This window comes from Triticum aestivum, chromosome 2B (assembly GCF_018294505.1).
Source record: "Triticum aestivum cultivar Chinese Spring chromosome 2B, IWGSC CS RefSeq v2.1, whole genome shotgun sequence".
NCBI lineage: Eukaryota > Viridiplantae > Streptophyta > Magnoliopsida > Poales > Poaceae > Triticum > Triticum aestivum.
The window spans coordinates 501,654,292-501,669,843 of NC_057798.1; the positions used below are offsets into that span (position 1 = coordinate 501,654,292).

Here is a 15,552-nt window from a genome sequence, read left to right on the forward strand (position 1 = left end):
GCTGGTGCAAGCATCTCGGAGTTGGAACATTCGCTTTGATGAGATGATCAAAGCGTTTGGGTTTATGCAGACTTATGGAGAAGCCTGCGTTTACAAGAAAGTGAGTGGGAGCTTTGTAGCATTTCTCATATTATATGTAGATGACATACTTTTGATGGGAAATGATATAGAATTCTTGGACAGCATTAAGGCCTACTTGAATAAGTGTTTTTCAATGAAGGACCTTGGAGAAGCTGCTTACATATTAGGCATCAAGATCTATAGGGATAGATCGAGACGCCTCATAGGTCTTCCACAAAGCACATACCTTGATAAGATTTTGAAGAAGTTCAAAATGGATCAGTCCAAGAAAGGGTTCTTGCCTGTACTGCAAGGTGTGAGATTGAGCTCGGCTCAATGCCCGACCACGGCAAAAGATAAAGAAGAGATGAGCGTCATCCCCTATGCCTCAGCCATAGGATCTATTATGTATGCCATGTTGTGTACCAGACCTGATGTAAACCTTGCCGTAAGTTTGGTAGGAAGGTACCAAAGTAATCCCGGCAAGGAACACTGGACAGCGGTCAAGAATATCCTGAAGTACCTGAAAAGGACAAAGGACATGTTTCTCGTTTATGGAGGTGACGAAGAGCTCGTCGTAAAAGGTTACGTCGACGCTAGCTTCGACACAGATCTGGATGACTCTAAGTCACAAACCGGATACGTGTATATGTTGAATGGTGGATCAGTAAGCTGGTGCAGCTGCAAGCAGAGCGTCGTGGCGGGATCTACATGTGAAGCGGAGTACATGGCAGCCTCGGAGACAGCACATGAAGCAATTTGGGTGAAGGAGTTCATCACCGACCTAGGAGTCATACCCAATGCGTCGAGGCCGATCAAACTCTTCTGTGACAACACTGGAGCTATTGCCCTTGCCAAGGAGCCCAGGTTTCACAAGAAGACCAGGCACATCAAGCGTCGTTTCAACTCCATCCGTGAAAATGTTCAAGATGGAGACATAGATATTTGCAAAGTACATACGGATCTGAATGTCGCAGATCCGTTGACTAAACCTCTCTCGCGAGCAAAACATGATCAACACCAGAACTCTATGGGTGTTCGATTCATCACTATGTAACTAGATTATTGACTCTAGTGCAAGTGGGAGACTGTTGGAAATATGCCCTAGAGGCAATAATAAAAGGATTATTATTATATTTCCTTGTTCATGATAATTGTCTTCATTCATGCTATAACTGTATTATCCGGAAATCGTAATACACGTGTGAATACATAGACCATAATATGTCCCTAGTAAGCCTCTAGTTGACTAGCTCGTTGATCAACAGATAGTCATGGTTTCCTGACTATGGACATTGGATGTCGTTGATAATGGGATCACATCATTAGGAGAATGATGTGATGGACAAGACCCAATCCTAAGCATAGCACAAGATCGTGTAGTTCGTTTGCTAGAGCTTTTCCAATGTCAAGTATCTTTTCCTTAGACCATGAGATCGAGTAACTCTCGGATACCGTAGGAGTGCTTTGGGTGTACCAAACGTCACAACGTAACTGGGTGACTATAAAGGTGCACTACAGGTATCTCCGAAAGTGTCTGTTGGGTTGACACGGATCGAGACTGGGATTTGTCACTCCGTATGACGGAGAGGTATCTATGGGCCCACTCGGTAATGCATCATCATAATGAGCTCAAAGTGACCAAGTGTTTGGTCACGGGATCATGCATTACGGTACGAGTAAAGTGACTTGCCGGTAACGAGACTGAACGAGGTATTGGGATACCGACGATCGAGTCTCGGGCAAGTAACGTACCGATTGACAAAGGGAATTGTATACGGGGTTGTTCGAATCCTCGACATCATGGTTCATCCGATGAGATCATCGAGGAGCATGTGGGAGCCAACATGGGTATCCAGATCCTGCTGTTGGTTATTGCCCGAGAGCCGTCTCGGTCGTGTCTACGTGTATCCCGAACCCGTAGGGTATACACACTTAAGGTTCGGTGACGCTAGGGTTGTATGAATATGAGTATGCAGCATACTGAATGTTGTTCGGAGTCCCGGATGAGATCTCGAACGTCACAAGGAGTTCCGGAATGGTCCGGAGGTGAAGAATTATATATAGGAAGTGATGTTTCGGCCATCGGGAAAGTTTCGGGGTCACCCGGTATTGTATCGGGACCACCGGAAGGGTCCCGGGGGTCCACCAGGTGGGGCCACCCATCCCGGAGGGCCCCAAGGGCCAAAGTGGGGAGGGGAACCAGCCCATAGTGGGCTGGTGCGCCCCCCTTGGCCCACCCCCTGCGCCTAGGGTTGAAACCCTAGGGTGGGGAAGGCGCCCCACTTGCCTTGGGGGGTACTCCACCCCCCTTGGCCGCCGCCCCCTTGGGAGATTGGATCTCCCAGGGCCGGCGCCCCCCTGGGGGCCTATATAAAGGGAGGGGGGAGAGGGCAGCCGCACCCTGAAGTTCTGGCGCCTCCCTCCCCCTGCTACACCTCTTCCTCCTCTGTCACGTGCTTGGCGAAGCCCCGCCGGAGTGCTGCTGTTCCACCACCACCACACCGTTGTGCTGCTGCTGGATCCATCATCATCAACCTCTCCTTCCCCCTTGCTGGATCAAGAAGGAGGAGACGTCATCCGCTCCGTACGTGTGTTGAATGCGGAGGTGCCGTCCGTTCGGCGCTAGGATCTCCGGTGATAGGATCACGACGAGAACGACTACTTCAACCCCGTTCTTTTGAACGCTTCCGCTCGCGATCTACAAAGTGGTATGTAGATGCATCTCCCATGACTCGTTGCTTAGATGAACTCATAGATGGATCTTGGTGAAACCGTAGGAATTTTTTTAATTTTCTGCAACGTTCCCCAACTTTAAGTTCATCTTATGAACTCCCACTCAGATAGACATCCCTCTAGTCATCTAAGTGATACATGATCCGAGTCCACTAGGCCGTGTCCGATCATCACGTGAGGAGGACTAGTCATCATCGGTGAACATCTTCATGTTGATCGTATCCACTATACGACTCATATCCGACCTTTCGGTCTCTTGTGTTCCGAAGCCATGTCTGTACATGCTAGGCTCGTCAAGTCAACCTAAGTGTTTCGCGTGTGTAAATCTGGCTTACACCCATTGTATGTGAACATTAGAATCTATCACACCCGATCATCACGTGGTGCTTCGAAACAACGAACTTTCGCAACGGTGCACAGTTAGGGGGGACACTTTCTTGAAATTATTATGAGGGATCATCTTATTTACTACCGTCGTTCTAAGCAAATAAGATGCATAAACATGATAGACATCACATGCAATCAAAAAGTGACATGATATGGCCAATATCATTTTGCTCCTTCTGATCTCCATCTTCAGGGCTCCATGATCATCATCGTCACCGGCATGACACCATGATCTCCATCATCATGATCTCCATCATCGTGTCTCCATGAAGTTGTCTTGCCAACTATTACTTCCACTACTATGGCTAACAGTTTAGCAATAAAGTAAAGTAATTACATGGCGTTGTTCAATGACACGCATGTCATACAATAAATTAAGACAACTCCTATGGCTCCTGCCGGTTGTCGTACTCATCGACATGCAAGTCATGATTCCTATTACAAGAACATGATCAATCTCATACATCACATATCATTCATCACATTCTTTTGGCCATATCACATCACATAACATACCCTGCAAAAACAAGTTATACGTCCTCTAATTGTTGTTTGCATGTTTTACGTGGCTGCTATGGGTTTCTAGCAAGAACGTTTCTTACCTACGCAAAAGCCACAACGTGATATGCCAATTGCTATTTACCCTTCATAAGGACCCTTTTCATCGAATCCGATCCGAGTAAAGTGGGAGAGACTGGCACCTGCTAGCCACCTTATGCAACAAGTGCATGTCAGTCGGTGGAACCTGTCTCACGTAAGTGTACGTGTAAGGTCGGTCCGGGCCGCTTCATCCCACAATACCGTCGAAACAAGATAGGACTAGTAACGGTAAGCATATTGAACAAAATCAACACCCACAACAACTTGTGTTCTACTCGTGCATAGAATCTACGCAATAGACCTAGCTCATGATGCCATTGTTGGGGATCGTAGCAGAAATTCAAAATTTTCTACGCATCACCAAGATCAATCTATGGAGAGACTAGCAACGAGAGAGAGAGGGAGTGCATCTTCATACCCTTGAAGATCGCTAAGCGGAAGCGTTGCAAGAACGCAGATGAGGTAGTCGTACTCGTGGCAATTTAGATCATGGTCGATTCCGATCTAAGCGCCGAACAACGGCGCCTCCGCGTTCAACACACGTGCAGCCCTGTGACGTCTCACATGCCTTGATCCAGCAAGGAGAGAGGGAGAGGTTGGGGAAGACTCCATCCAGCAGTAGCACGATGGCGTGGTGGTGGTGGAGGAGCGCGGTACTCCAGCAGAGCTTCGCCAAGCACTACGAGAGACGAGGAGGGAGAGAGGTAGGGCTGCGCCTTGGGAGAGAGAGACTCATGTGTTGGGCAGCCCCAAAACCTCCACTATATATAGGGGGAAGGGAGAGGGGGAGGCGCCCTAGGGTTTCCCCTAGGGGGGCGGCGGCCAAGGCAGATGGGATCTCCCCTTTGGGTGACTTGGCCCCCAAGCCAGGAGGTGGGAACCCTAGATGGGGAGCCCCAAATCCCATGGTCACGTGGAAATAGGTGAGGGGGGCGCACAGCCCCTTAGTGGGCTGGTTTGCCCCCTCCCCTTGGCCCATGAAGCCCCCCCCAACACTTGCCGGGGCTCCTGAAACACCTTTCGGTCATGCTGGTCATCACCCGGTACCTCCGGAACACTTCCGGACTCCAAACCCTTTGTCCAATATATCAATCTTCACCTCCGGACCATTCCGGGACTCCTCGTGACGTCCGGAATCTCATCCGGGACCTCGAACAACATTCGGTAACCGCATACATACCTTCCCTATAACCCTAACGTCACCGAACCTTAAGTGTGTAGACCCTACGGGTTCGGGAACCATGCAGACATGACCGAGACAACTCTCCGGCCAATAACCAACAGCGGGATCTGGATACCCATGTTGGCTCCCACATGTTCCACGATGATCTCATCGGATGAACCACGATGCCAAGGATTCAATCAATCCCGTATACAATTCCCTTTGTCTACCGGTATAGTACTTGCCCAAGATTCGATCGTCGGTATGCCGATACCTTGTTCAATCTCATTACCGGCAAGTCTCTTTACTCGTTCCGTAATACGTCATCCCGTGATCAACTCCTTGATCACATTGTGCACATTATGATGATGTCCTACCGAGTGGGCCCAGAGATACCTCTACGTCACACGGAGTGACAAATCCCAGTCTCGATTCGTGCCAACCCAACAGACACTTTCGGAGATACCCGTAGTGCACATTTATAGCCACCCAGTTACGTTGTGACGTTTGGTACACCCAAAGCATTCCTATGATATCCAGGAGTTGCACAATCTCATGGTCTAAGGAAAAGATACTTGACATTTAAAAAAGCTTTAGCATACGAACTACACGATCTTGTGCTAGGCTTAGGATTGGGTCTTGTCCATCACATCATTCTCCTAATGATGTGATCCCGTTATCAATGACATCCAATGTCCATGGTTAGGAAACCATGACCATCTGTTGATCAACAAGCTACTCAACTAGAGGCTCACTAGGGACATGTTGTGGTTTATGTATTCACACATGTATTGCAGTTTCCGGTCAATACAATTATAGCATGAATAATAGATAATTATCATGAACAAGGAAATACAATAATAACCATTTTATTATTGCCTCTAGGGCGTATTTCCAACATGCCCGTCGCGTCGGCAATGCCCCGGGGCGGCCGCCCTCGCCGGGGGGTACGCCAATGGCGGGTTGTTGCCACCCTCGAGGTGCGTCGGCACGCCCTCAAGTGTGCGGCGGGGGGCGCCCCACCACAGGTGGCGCCCCTCGCTGTTCTTCAGGCTGTCGACTACCGGCGCACCGTTGGTGGACGCTAGTCGCTGCTGCTGGCGGCGCTCGAAGTATGCCGCCCAAGCCGCGTGGTTGTCGGTGGCATACTGGGGGAGGGAGAGCTCGGCGTCGGTGAGGGAGGCGCGCACGATCTCGACCTCGCCGACGAAGTAGGAGGGTTTGGCCATGGCGTCGGGCAACGGGGGAATGGGCACTCCCCCGTTACTGAGCCTCCAACCCGTCGACCCGGCGCGCATGTCCGGCGGCGCCGGGATGTTCGCCTGGAACAGGAGCCACGACTCCTGTTCGCGGAGCGAACGGTGGCCAAAGCCGTTGGCCGCCGCCTCGTCTCCGGGGAAACGCTCGGCCATCGGGAAAGGGGAGGGAGATGGAGGGGCTGGGCGGCGGCTCACGGGAGAGGGAGGGCTGGAGGAGAGGAGCTCGGCGGCGGCGCTCGGGAGAGGGGGCGCTCATCAGAGACGAGCGAGGCCATATATAGCCGCGCCGCGTCCGTGTGTACGCGTCCGAGGGAGGGGAGGCGTCAACGCGCCGCCCCGTGACGCGTCGCCCGTGAGGAATCAATGGCAAAGCTGACCGGCGGCAGCCTTGCCATTGATTCCCCGCGGGAAACTGAGGCGTTGGGAGAAGACGAGGCGGTGTCGCTGACGCGGCTGGCCCGCGACTCTTTCGCGCCAAAAACGATTCGCCCGGCGCCCCCGAGCGCCCCCAGCGCGTCGGGTTCCGATTCAGGTTGGGTCCGCGGGCGCCAATTTCGGCCCGAGCCGGCGAAAACTGGGCCCTTGGAGACGCGAATGGGCCGATTTTTTGGCGCCGGCGGCCAAAAAGTCGCCTGAGGGGCCTTGTTGGGGGCGCGGCTGGAGATGCTCTTAGGTAGGTCTCCGTTCTGTGGTGGTCAGAGATGACATCACCATCGGCATGGAATAAAGTCTCGCCACATTGTCCTTGTTTTGCTGACGCTTCTTTTGCCACATCGGGAGAGGTGTGGAAGATGGTGTATCCTTAGATCATGTTCTTCCCGTCTGTCGTTTTCTTTTGCAGGTTTGTCATGGTCACGTTGTGCTCCAGAGCAATAACGTAGCTATACGTTGAGGGACGCGTGAGATTTGTGTTTTTTTACTCCATCTGGCTAAAACTCAAAGGCTCTCTTCATTTTAAAAAATTCTCTTGGTTGACGATTTGCTATGCAGATTGTAGACGTGGGCTTCTTCTGGTCTACATCGATAATTTTCTCGACGTTGCTTTTACAAGCTCCTAGGTTTAAACAAGTTTGCTCCGCTGAGACGGAGACGCACAAACAGCAATGAGCTTTGCTCGATGCACGTCGTCGGTGGATGCAGGAGGAAGACTTCAGCACCCTCAAGGTTTCTGTATGGGTGCTATTTAGTATTACCGGAAAAGGTAAAATTTTACCCAAAAGCGTGTTATTTAGTATACGGCCTTTGCCTTTTCAAAAAAGGAAAAAAAGTCCACATCAACCGTTTGATTCGGAGGCGAACCACCCAATCGTGCGGCCGTGGCCCACGGTCCGTCGGTCACCCGCGGGCACATCACAACCGTTGCCGACACACCCACGCCGTGGGACAGGCGATAAACATCACCAAACAAGTTGAATTTGGACACGAATAAAATTCATTACGAAAACCGAAATCCGGAAGGGAAAGCACAAAAAAGCCCGCACCTTGGTGGCTTCGTGCTACCAAATCGAACCCGAGGACCCCCACCCCCCCTTCCCCGTCCCGTCTCAAGCGCCGGTAAACTTCGCCACGCCCCAATCTCCATTCGCCACAAACCCTAACCGCCCCTCTGTGTCGCGCCGCCGGCCGCCCCGCCACCCTCCTCGCCCTTCCAGGGCTCCGGCGAAGGCTGTAATCCGCGGGGAGCGGCAGCGATGGCATCCACGGCAAAGGTCACCATCACCCTCGGCCGCAGCGGTCAGGTCAGCCGTCGCCTCGGATCTCCGGGCTCCAACGCTCGTGGGATTCCTCTGTATTTTGATTGCTCGCTTGTGATTCGGCTGTGCCCTTGTCGCCGGTTTGGTTGATTAGAAACGAGACGGATGATCGGATGCAGTACAGCTTTAGTCAAGCCGTAGCTCTAGCGCGCGCGGCTAGATGCTCTGTTTCCAGTAGTCATAGCTGCGATTTTGGCGCGTCAAGTGGTGGATACATTGTTCGCTTGAATTTTCATCTCCCCTGAAGGTTCTAGCTTCTAAGTGAAGGGTGTTGTGATTTCCTGTATGTATTGATCAGGGATGAGTAAAGTTACGTGATTTACTTAGTTGTTGACAAATGGTGAGTTAACGGTAGTTTCTAGGTGTCTTTGCCTCTAGTGGGTTTGTGGGTGTGTTGGGGAGTAAGCACATGGTTCACGATTAGAGACAAATGTCACTTGAATAACTAGCCCGTGACACATTTTTGTGTTTAGGGGAAACCACTGTATTGGGGATGTTTTCTTGTAACTAGTGTTCAAACCATGATTGGTCATGCCCTGTTGTCCAATGATTGGTTGCTCTCTGCTGGCTGTATCGACCATTATCATATTGCAAGTCCTGAATTCTGAGCTGTGTCGGTGTTAACCATAAGGTGATAGAAGAATGCATGTCAATTCATCTCCTTCCTGTTTGCACTTGTACAATTTTTATCTGACCAACTCAGCTACCAGTCTACCACTTCATTCCATGGCTGGTTATGTTTTCTTTTTGGGGTTTTTTAGATAATGGGCTGCTAGTAAGTACTACTAGTAACTATCTTGAAGTTGGTAAAAACAGACCCCCTTTTTTCAGGCCATTCTGTGTTGTAAATGTTAGCATGGATGCCAGTATCTTGATTGTGTATTTAAATATATTTTTATTTCTTTTAAGGCTTCAGAATGCTGCATCAATTATTCAACTTTGGCTTCCTCACTTTATTTTTTTGGATTGCAGGTTGTCAAAAGGCGAACTATTTCTGATATGGGTAATGATGATGAAGTGCCAGTATCAGGAAGAAAGCGGCCTGTCCGAGAGAGGCTAGGAAATAATGTGGCTGATTCTGATTTGTATGGAAGGCAGCAGAGTAATAAAAGGTATATTTGCTTCATCTATATTACTCAATGTTTATTGAAACAGTGTTTCAAAGTTTTTAATTAGAAGCCGTATACACAATGACCCTTGCATATCAGATGTTTCAGATGGTCATGGAGTGAATCCCTTTGTGGTGTTTCACCCCCTATTGTGTGTCATGGCTTCAGTTTTACAGTCCTCCATACTCTATGTTCTAACGCATGCTGTCAGCTTGCCACTTTATATGTGCACTTGTGAAGTAGGGCCCTGCCAGTTCATTAGCTATAATTCTACATCACATGTCTCTTTTATACGTGTCCCTGCATGTTTTGTTATATTCAGTGAAGTATATTGCACTGTGTGTGTCTCTTTTGCATATTTGTTCTTCAATTTTAGCTACCTTTGTACAGATGTTGCACTTTTACTTTCTTTCTTTATTTTGTTTAATAAAGAAAGCACTTGCTATCTGCAAGTTCCATTGGCTGTCTTTATGTTCAATTACTTCGCATGCTCCAGACTGCAGCTCACTGCATGTCTCTTTCTGTTGTGTCCTCAGTTTGAGCATCTGTTGAAAGTGTTTGCTTAAAAAATTTTACTCTCTTATATTACTGTTCTCCTGCAGACGGCAAACAGAAAGCAGTAGCTCGCAGCTTGGAGATGATGGTTTGGGTGACGATAAACATTTCATTTCCACTATCAGTGTTCTAAGATTTCAATACGGAGCTGTCTGTCTGACACTTCCTTTTGTTTTCCTGCATACGTTGGGCTGTATAATATTGAAGCTCGCCAGATTGGCAGGGATGATTTAAGGCTGAAGCTTATGCGGAAAGGCTTGACACAGAAGAGCAACAGTGAGGCAGAACAGAATGGAGTGGATCTCCGTGAAAAGCTTTCCAGGAAGTCAAAGAAACTCCAGGGATATGAAGCAAGAAGGGGTGATCCAGAATCCAGGTCTAGTTATGATGAGGGAGAAATCCCAGAAACAGGATCTGGATATGGTTCGAGGGGGAGAGTCCCAGAGTCAAGAGCCTCTACTCTTGTAAGCCAAGTGCCTTCTTCAAGGAATGCAGATGGGTTGTTCAAGTTGGAGCCTTCAGGAAAACCTTATCCCTCGTGGACCGATGATTGTTTGAGGTATACGTCCCCAGACAAGCTTCCAAGTGTTCGAAGAGACATGACTCCCCCAAGAAGTGTTCGAAGAGGCATCTCTCCCCCGAGGGCCATTCGGAGAGGCATGTCTCCTCCGATAAATGCTCGAAGAGGCATGTCTCCCCCGAGAGGTGCTCGAAGAGGCATGTCTCCTCCAAGAAGTGCTCGAAGAGGCATGTCTCCTCCAAGAAGTGTTCAAAGAGGCATGTCTCCTCCAAGAAGTGTTCGAAGAGTCATGTCTCCCCCAAGAACATATGATCATACAGGGTCCATTCCATCCCTTCGATCTGTCGGTACCACAAGACCTTCTAGTCATATCACAAGAGATGCTGCTGACACATTAAGAACCCATCAACCTTACGAAGACAGCTCTACCATTGGGATTGATAGGGGACAACAAACTAATGGAATCACACAATCTGGACGCCGGCCTACATCCCCTATGCTGGTTTGTATCTCTCTCATATATCTGAAATTAGCCTGGCTTCTAAATGTTCACTTTATTGCTTTATTTTGTGCTCTTCCTTTTCAATGGTCTTCTGGGACAGTGTGTGTTGTTTGTCCTACAATGTTGTTGTGAAATTCGTCAATTATGATTTGAAAGGGAACTCGATTCTGAACTTGTTACAAACTATCTCTGCCTATAAGGTTCATCTTGCACTTTGGTTAGGTTCCAGTGATGTATTTGCTTAGTGCTGCTCATTACAGATGGGTTGACATTCTAAAGTTGACATTGGTAAAACGTGATCATTGCTATGTATGCGATATATCGTCATGTGTGCTGACCATTAGCCCAATTTTCTCTTCACGTTGCTCTTGGTTACAGGCTTGTAGCTGATTTTTTCTGTTCACTTTGCCCATAGTTGTTGATGTGAGAATTTTTCGACATCTAGTTATGCTGACCAATAGCGAGTCTTGCGCCGATTATATCAGCGAGTTTCTGGTTATGCAATGATTGTGTTATGTGATCTTGCTCCAGATTTTCTAAAATTGTTCTGTGTGATTTGCAGAAAGAAGTACCGTCGACAGTTACTGGATTACTGAATTCAATGGGACTTGAGAAGTATGTTGTTCTCTTTCAGGCTGAGGAGGTAATTTTCCATTATCTTGATTGTTTCCAACTTCTAAATTCATATTTATAATGCACAAATAGATATATTTCCTGTGGATAATGGGTATCTGTTTGCTACCCATAGTGCTCATGTGCATTTGATGCCTTCTGTTTGATGTTCTGCATGGAATTATGAATTTATGCCCCCGAGGAGCTCTAGTGGTTATTTTTGTATAAGCTGGAAAATTCATTACAATCTCTATCCTTTCGGCCTCTTATCTCTTCTCTTTCAGTTTCATTCCTATGCATGTTCCTCTTGACTCTACCCTATTCGATCTTTCAACTACCTATGTACCATTGAATGTTACTTTTTTCTTTCTGCATGATCCAGAATGTGCTTGTCAGTCCATTCAAGTATAGTCTTGAATCCATGAGAGTTCAGACATATATGTTTTATTATGGAGTGTTCATTTTCCTTTGTATTTACTTGTTTGCAGGTGGATATGGCTGCATTGAGTCAGATGAAAGACAGCGACCTCAAAGATATGGGAGTACCAATGGTAGTGTTTGTCGTTCAATTACTAGCCGCTTTACATGATACATCGTGATTTTCTTGCTCTGAGTATGTTTTTTCCTAAAAGCTACTCTATCTGATTACACTGGAAACATCAAATATTAACGCGATTGAAATGATAGACATGAGTTGCATGCTTTCAGCACAACCGAACTTGATAGTAGTTAGGAATAGTGTCTGCATTGCATGCTATGTTTTTTTGTTGTAATTTCTTTAGCATGCTTCTAGCACTTGGACATGCATAATGGAGTAACTTACCTTCAGAATCTAGCAAGAGCATGTTAAATATGACATAGTACTTAGTAACTACTGCTTTGTAGTCTTGTAGAATTTAGGCTTTCTTTTGTAGTTTTGACCTAGAGTGGCACCATTGTGATGGATCAGGGCCCCAGGAAGAAGATACTCCTTGCGACGGCACCTTATGGAAAACAACGGCAAAGATGAGCAGCATGTGCTCTGGGACGTGGAACGAACATTTGCTGGGAAATGCATTTTTATTGGTGTAAGCATGCTCTACTGCGGATCTTGTATATCCTCACTGGTAGTCTGGCTTAGTTAACCTTTTTTGTTGCTGATAGATTAATGTCGCCCTGTTCTTGGCTTGTGTAAAGTCATGTCTGTCAGCTGATGCTCCCAAATCCTACCATTCGGGATGTGCTGCCCTGCTGTATTTGTTAAGAGCAGCAGGGTTTGAAACAGAGTGGATACAACATGGTCTAGCACCATCATCAATCTGGACTTTCTGTATTTTTGGGAACATGGTGAGAGATACAACTAATCCAATCTATTATGTGTGCCAAATGGCCATCGAATTCTACTAGTGTTTTGCATGGAGGAAGTAGCGGATTGTTTTTAAAGTTTGACTGCTCCTACCTACATTTGCTCAACTGTCATTCTCTGCCACATGGATTGTCCATAGTTTTGTTGCCTGCATACCAGTACCCAGCTTTCAATTGGGTGTTGTTCTTCAGCAATGTCTGGGACGCTCTACTCTGTATTGGGCCGTCTGTTAGAAGGATAGACCAGCGTTCAACATGATGAATTACTAGCAGGAACTGGTTGATTATGCACTGCAGCTGAGTAGCGACGGCTCAGCAGAACCCGTGCAAGCTGTCGTGCGCCAGTTCTTTCTTCTGTTATCATTATGCAATGACGCGAACTATTGGCCCTGGGAATGGACATGATTGTTTGGCCTTATCATTTGCTATCCAAACTGTCACAATGAAAGGCACTGAATCGGAAAAATCAGACCGTCCATGCACCCCCAGATGCCTCCCCGTTCCGGCATCGGTCCAGTCGAGGGTCCACCATTAAAACGCAACCGCAAAAAAGCTTCACCCGACATGAACCGGCCCGGCGCTGTACGAGAAAAAGGCAGCAGCCAATGTTGCCTTGCCCTCCCATGTGCCAACGCCCAAGTCCCAACCCCAACGGCCGGCAATCTGCTCGTGTCACCTTCATTGCCGTGGGTCGCGTGACTACCCTTCGTTGTGCCTATCCGCCGCCGTTAGCTGCGTCACAAATAAGACCAACCCAAGGGCTTTTATAGAAGAAACTTCGCAGCAACCCCAGCTGCCCAGCCAACGGGTCGACGCCCCGTCCTCCCGTTAGCTGCGTAACTACGAGGAGCATTCGGCGGCGGCAATTGAGCCTTCTGTGGTGACTACGCGGAATGTATGTAGTGGTAGTATATGACTGAAAGTAACAATGCATGCACGCGATGAACCAGTCCAGCAACGATAACGACTTGTGTAACCGAAAGGGAGGTGCCAACGGCCCAGCGCCTCTCGCTAAATTGGACGGCCTTGGTCACTCGCTTTTCAATTCACGAGACCGAAAAGCATCGCACAGTTCACAAGGCCGAAAAGCGTCGCAATTCACAACTTCATTCAGAAAATCAAAGCGGACACACACCAAAATCCAATCCTAATAGTACCGTCCAATTTTCACCGGACTAAGCGACGGCACGGCACCCGTAGCAGTAGCACGCTCCGGTCAGTCGAGGATGTCGCACTGCCGCCTGACGACGCCCTGCCGTCCCGTCTTGACGCCGACGGTGCCGAGCTTCTGCATCGCCTTGGCGAAGTCCTGGAAGAAGGCGGTCCGGTTGTCGGCGTACTGCTGGACGAACACCTTGGTGGGCGGGTACTCCCACAGCGCGGCGTCGGAGGCGAGCAGCCCGAGGCCACGGGGCAGGTTCTTGAAGTAGAGCTCGTCGAAGTCCCGCGGCGTCACGATGTCGTTGAAGATGGAGATGTCCGGGTTGCTCTCGTAGCCGGCGCAGGAGCTCTGCAGCGCCCGCGCGAACTCCGGGTTCAGCGACGGGTCGTGCCCGGCGCCGCTGCCCTTGCCCTTGTAGTTGTACACCCGGTGCGCGAACTCGGAGCAGTGGGAGAAGCCCACGGTGTGGGCGCCCGCCAGCGCCACCATCTCCTGCGGCGTGATGCCCTTGCGCGCGAACAGGACCGTCATGGCGCGCGCCGACATGTTGGTGCGCGGGAGGTTGCCCTCCACGTCGCGCGCGTCGGAGCGGCGCGCGTCGCGGCGGCCGAGGAGGACGGGGAACCGCGGCCCGCCCAGGATCCCCACCAGGTCGCGCGCGGCCAGCGCGAGGATGTCGGCGCAGGAGACGGTGCCCGGGCAGGCGGCCTCCAGCGCGGCCTTGGCGCGGGCCACGGCGTCGAAGGCGTCCCCCGGGAGGGACAGGTTGATCTCCGCGGCGCGCTCCGGGGTACGGTCCGAGGAGAGCGGGGAGACGAGGACGGAGGCGTCGCAGCCGGAGACGAAGCAGTCGTGGAAGAAGAGGCGCAGCGTGCCCGCCGCCGTGGACGGGTTGGCGTGCTGCTTGGCGGCGACCACGTCCGAGACGATCTGCTCCACGCGGGGGCAGCTGCGGCTGTAGTACGACGTCGACAGCCTGGCCGCCGCCGCCGCCGCGCCGGGGGTCGCGGCAGCGGCGAGGAGCGCGAGGGAGAGGAGGACGCGGCGGAGAAGCGTGCCCATGTAGAGAGAGAGAGAGAGAGAGAGAGAGAGAGAGAGAGAGAGAGAGGTGGCTGGATTTGGAAATGAGAGAGACGGAGATTGGGGTGAGGGGAAAAGGGTGGTGGAGTGGAGAAGAAGGGCGAAGTGGGAGGATTAGTGGGGTGTTAGTGATGACTGATGAGTGAAGTAATTGTGAGGTTTAAGGTTAGGGGGAACGGTGGTGCGGTGGCCGCGGATGTTCCTGCCGCAACCGCGGTGGAGCTCGAGGAGGGATGGACGGATGTTCCTGCCGCAACCGCGGTGAGTTCTTTATTAGGGCATCTTCAATAGATTGTATGTTAGTTTTGTTAGTAAAATGTTCAAACTCCTGAGTGGATTTTGTTATTTCTAAATATAACCATGACTTCCTTTTTACTTCCTCCGTCTAGGTGAGTAAGTCATATTAGCTTGGACACGGTGACCAAGGAGAAGGAGAAAACAAGAGACATTAATGTTTAGTTGCTAATTAATAGTATTGCATGCAATGAACTAACCACTGCATGTCGTGTTTGATAATCTCAAGTCATTAAAAGCATGCACACCCCTCATTTCTTCTTGGTTGATATGTAAGAAACAAGAAACGAGGTAGAAGTTAATGCACCGCGCCTAAGTGTTTTGAGATTATTTAGTTTTCGTAAGATGACTTACACACCTAGACGGAGGGATTAGGAAAAAAGGCACATATATTCATTAAAAAATTCACCAAAGTA

The 15,552-nt window shown here is 49.5% G+C and overlaps 2 protein-coding genes across 4 annotated transcripts; one reads left to right on the plus strand and one right to left on the minus strand.

Annotated features, from left to right (window-relative positions):
- The first annotated feature begins 7,687 nt into the window (after positions 1-7,687).
- Positions 7,688-12,638, plus strand: LOC123045697 (eukaryotic translation initiation factor 3 subunit A). 3 transcript variants are annotated; one of them, XR_006421554.1, is made up of 8 exons: positions 7,688-7,943; positions 8,931-9,070; positions 9,670-9,716; positions 9,830-10,644; positions 11,207-11,287; positions 11,745-11,807; positions 12,206-12,323; positions 12,400-12,638. XR_006421554.1 is itself a non-coding variant. In XM_044468848.1 (7 exons), the coding sequence occupies exons 1-7, from the start codon at positions 7,896-7,898 to the stop codon at positions 12,263-12,265; spliced, it is 1,248 nt and encodes a 415-aa protein (XP_044324783.1). In that variant the 5' UTR covers positions 7,688-7,895; the 3' UTR covers positions 12,266-12,638. The 3 variants fall into 3 exon arrangements, 2 of the variants coding, with proteins under 2 accessions (XP_044324783.1, XP_044324782.1); XM_044468848.1 differs by having other exon boundaries at positions 9,670-9,710; positions 12,206-12,638; XM_044468847.1 differs by having other exon boundaries at positions 7,689-7,943; positions 12,206-12,638.
- A 1,053-nt stretch (positions 12,639-13,691) lies between these two features.
- LOC123045698 (peroxidase 31) lies at positions 13,692-15,050 on the minus strand. The gene has a single exon (XM_044468849.1). The coding sequence runs from the start codon at positions 14,822-14,824 to the stop codon at positions 13,817-13,819; it is 1,008 nt and encodes a 335-aa protein (XP_044324784.1). The 5' UTR covers positions 14,825-15,050; the 3' UTR covers positions 13,692-13,816.
- Positions 15,051-15,552: the final 502 nt, after the last annotated feature.